Source organism: Emiliania huxleyi (assembly GCF_000372725.1).
Source record: "Emiliania huxleyi CCMP1516 chromosome Unknown EMIHUscaffold_118, whole genome shotgun sequence".
Classification (NCBI taxonomy): domain Eukaryota; phylum Haptophyta; order Isochrysidales; family Noelaerhabdaceae; genus Emiliania; species Emiliania huxleyi.
Window position 1 is genome coordinate 397,739 of NW_005201412.1, and position 3,576 is coordinate 401,314.

A 3,576-nucleotide genomic window follows, 5' to 3' on the forward strand; every position below is an offset into this window, starting at 1 on the left:
GGCTGTGAATGAACTTTAGTGATAGTTTAGTGCGCTATTTAGTGTGTGTTCGAGTGCGTGTGTAGTGCGTCTTTAGCGCGAATTTAGCACATATTTAGCACATATTTAGCACATATTTAGCACATATTTAGTGTGTTTTATCTCCAGTTTAGCGCCACATTTAGTTCATTCACTTTAGGTGCAGGCAGCTGCAGTACATTTAGTGTGGTCCGCATCTTTAGTGCGGGCACGCATCTTTCGCACGGCTTCCCGGCCACACCACAGCTAGCCAGGGCCGCGTGCTTTGCTCCTTGGCTGCCAAGAATGCACCACAGGAGATGCCCGGCCCCTCCCTGCCCTCATGACCCAAAGGAAGGCAGGCTCCCAGTGAGGCTAGATATGCAGCCCTCCAGAGCAAGATCTCCCGACTTGGGGGTATATTGCAGATTTGTCAATGGTACCGCGTCTGCGAGGCTAGACTTTGCAGCATGATGCTGGTAGTAGTCGTAGGCGTCACCTGTCACGTTGTGAGCGAAGCCGCTTGTAGTAGGATTGCGAGCGTAGGTATGTAGTAAGGTGAAGAACAGGCTCGGACTGGTGCTACCATCGGCGATCGCAATTCTTTATCACTCTCCACTGCCGGAGCGCTTCCGACCCTTCCTGCCACAAAGTGACCGCACACTCTCCACTGCCGGAGCGCTGAAGTACCGCAACATATACGAGGGTGTTGAGAGGCGGCAAGCGTTTCCAAAGGGTGCGTCGTTTCAGATTTTCGAGTGGGTCTCAAGACTAACCAGAACAATGGCGACACTTTTCCACGACGTCGAGGCTGCCCGTCTGCTCCTGCCCGGCCTGACAGTCGGCCGGCTCCTCGACGGCGCCCTCGCCCTCTTCTTCGTGCGGCTGCTGCTCGCCATGGCCGCTCACCCGCATATGCTGCTTCCGCGGTACGGCCGCACCCACCGCCTCACCGGCTCGCTCCTGCTCCTTTACCTCATGCTCGGCCTGGCCGACGTGCGGCTGACTCCGCTCCTCCGCCTCCGCGGCGCATACGACGTCGGCCTGTCGCTTCTCGGCTTGGCCACCGCCTTCTCCGCTGCACGCGACTTTGGCTCTGCGCGGGTCCACCTGCGCGGCTCCGAGGCGTCCGGCATTCTCGACGAGAAGGCGGCCGACCTTCGGACGGAGTGCCGCCCTCCTCCTCTCCAACCCTCTCCCTCCGCCTCTGCCTCAGGCGACGGTGAGCCGGAGCGAGATGCTGGAGCACTGCTTCTACCAGCTTCTCAACCTCTGCCAGGTCGGCTTCCTGTACGCCTCAGCCGCGCTCCCGCACAGCCGCGCCGCGCGCACGGCGCCCTGCCGCGCCGAGGCGGTGCGAGCGAGGCGCTCTCCTCCACGGGCGGCTGTCGTGTGGACAGGCGCTCGCCGCCGCGCTGCTGCTGCCGTGGCTGGCGCGGAGCCGCTTCCCGGTCAACAGCTTCTCGGCCAACTACAAGACGCCCGGCGTCGGAGGCACCACGCCGCTGATCCGCTTCCTCTACCGCTTGAAGAAGTGGCAGTACCTGCTGTACAAGCGAGCGGGGAGGGGGGGCTCGGCGGGCTGCGGGCGAGGGGCGCCTCTCGACGGGCGGAGAGGTGCGAGGTAGGCACTTCCTGCTGCACGGGCTCAACGTCAGCGTCGCGATGGGAGGAGGAGGAGGAGGAGGAGAGGGCGCGGCGCTGGTGGGGACGGCGCACTTCAGGCTGTACTGGCTCTGCCTGAACGTTGCTTACGTCTGCGAGTTCTTCATGCAGACGCTGGTCAAGCGAGGTGCGAAGCGAGATGCAGCGGAGAGGCGGTGGAGAGGCATCCGAGCTGCGACGGACACACCCCTCAGCTCGTTCCCTCAGCTCGTTCCGAATTGCCGCCTCGCCCCCCTGCCTGCGCCTCTTGCCCGCAGGCTACATGAGCCAGCGGTGGATGCTGGTGCTGCAGCAGACGCTGATGCTCGTCAGCACGGCCGCGGCGCTGCAGGCGAGACGCCGCCGAGACGCAGCCGAGACGCAGCCGAGACGCAGCCGACGCGCTGACGCTCCTCGGCGCTGCAGGTGCTGCAGGCGGTGCGACCCCTTCCCGCGGTGCTCTCCTTTGCGCTCAACTTTCTCCGCCGCGGCCGCGAGGTGAGCAACGGTTGTATAGTGATTGGCGCGGCGGCGGCGTTAGAGTCGCTCGAGCGGTCACAAGGACGAGGCAACTGATCACAGTTCCACACATTCGCATGCACCGTCTTCTTGTGTTGACGATTGATCTCGTTGCACACACGTACAAATTAGAAGAAGGTGCGCCGCACAAGACACGCGCTCAACGTACAATGAGCTCAGCAGCAGAGGAGAGCGCAGATTGATATATATTAAACGAAGGATGGCCCCCGCAAGCGGCAACACATGTGAACAAAACCGGAGAACTCTGGGAAAAGTGGGAACGGTTGCCGGAACGTCACTCGTCAGGGGCGGCGACCCCCCCATCTACAGATGATATGCGCATCTTGAGATAATATGCATCTAAGATGCACCCTACTTGGACTGCACACTGTCTTGCCTATGATCGAGCATCTCTAGGTGTTTTTTTCAACTAAGATGCCGGAGCATCCTGGGTGCTGGGATGCTCGAATCATCCGTCTGAAGATGCTTCGCATATCCCAAGATGCTTGGGCCTTGGCATTTAATGATTAAAATGCAAGTTAAATTATAAAGACTTGAGCGGCGTGTGAGCCATTGGATCAAAGTTGGAATGGAGACTGTGAATCTATGCTAATTTCAGTTGCTATGCTAAGTCGTATAAGTGAGATGTGAGCATGTGACTACTCTGTCGTCGCTGTGGAATACTATTGATGGTGATGGAACTGGGAGCCACTGAGTGATGGTGGGGGGCACTTAGCCCTGTGGTGCTAATGCTGACTTTACTACATGGACGGTTGCGGTTGCCTATATGTAAGACTGGTTTTTATTTCGGGTTCTGGGTTCGGCAAAAAAACTCCGTGGACACTGTCGATCGAAAATATTGGAAAACATCCGACAACGCGCTCACGGTTCCTGAGATGCATTGCGCATCCTCAGATGCCACATTATATCCTGGGATGCATGGACTAACCCAAGATGAGGGTATCATCTCGGCACACTTGTGCGTCTGAAGACGACTGCAGTATCTGAGATGTCACGCGCTATCAAAAAAGACGCGCGTCACCATCTATCTTCTTGCAGAACCCAATCATAGTGGAGACAGCTGGCCGGTGTCCTTAGATGGAAAACGCATCCTAGATGTTTGGCATCTAGGATGCGCATATCATCTGTAGATATTGGGGGGTCGCCACCCCTGACGGAAAACTCAAGAGCGGCCGCACACTGCTCGGTACCCCCCCTGCACATCTAAAGCCATGGCCGACCCCCCCCCCCCCACACTCAACTCTCTGCTTCTGAAGGGGATGGGGCCGCCCCTCGCCCTCCGTGCGTGTGAGCGCCCCTGAGCAACCCTACCCACCCCACACGCCCATCGGTGTGGCGTCGGCCCGCGCTCGCTCCCTGGCTACCTTGAGACGTCTCCTGCCGTCGCGCGTTTTA

At 59.0% G+C, this 3,576-nt stretch overlaps 1 protein-coding gene across 1 annotated transcript; it reads left to right on the forward strand.

Annotated features, from left to right (window-relative positions):
* The first annotated feature begins 639 nt into the window (after positions 1 to 639).
* On the forward strand, positions 640 to 2,309 carry EMIHUDRAFT_440142 (hypothetical protein). Its single transcript, XM_005790876.1, has 6 exons — positions 640 to 1,146; positions 1,214 to 1,330; positions 1,398 to 1,552; positions 1,626 to 1,789; positions 1,920 to 1,993; positions 2,068 to 2,309. The coding sequence occupies exons 1-6, from the start codon at positions 781 to 783 to the stop codon at positions 2,215 to 2,217; spliced, it is 1,026 nt and encodes a 341-aa protein (XP_005790933.1). The 5' UTR covers positions 640 to 780; the 3' UTR covers positions 2,218 to 2,309.
* Positions 2,310 to 3,576: the final 1,267 nt, after the last annotated feature.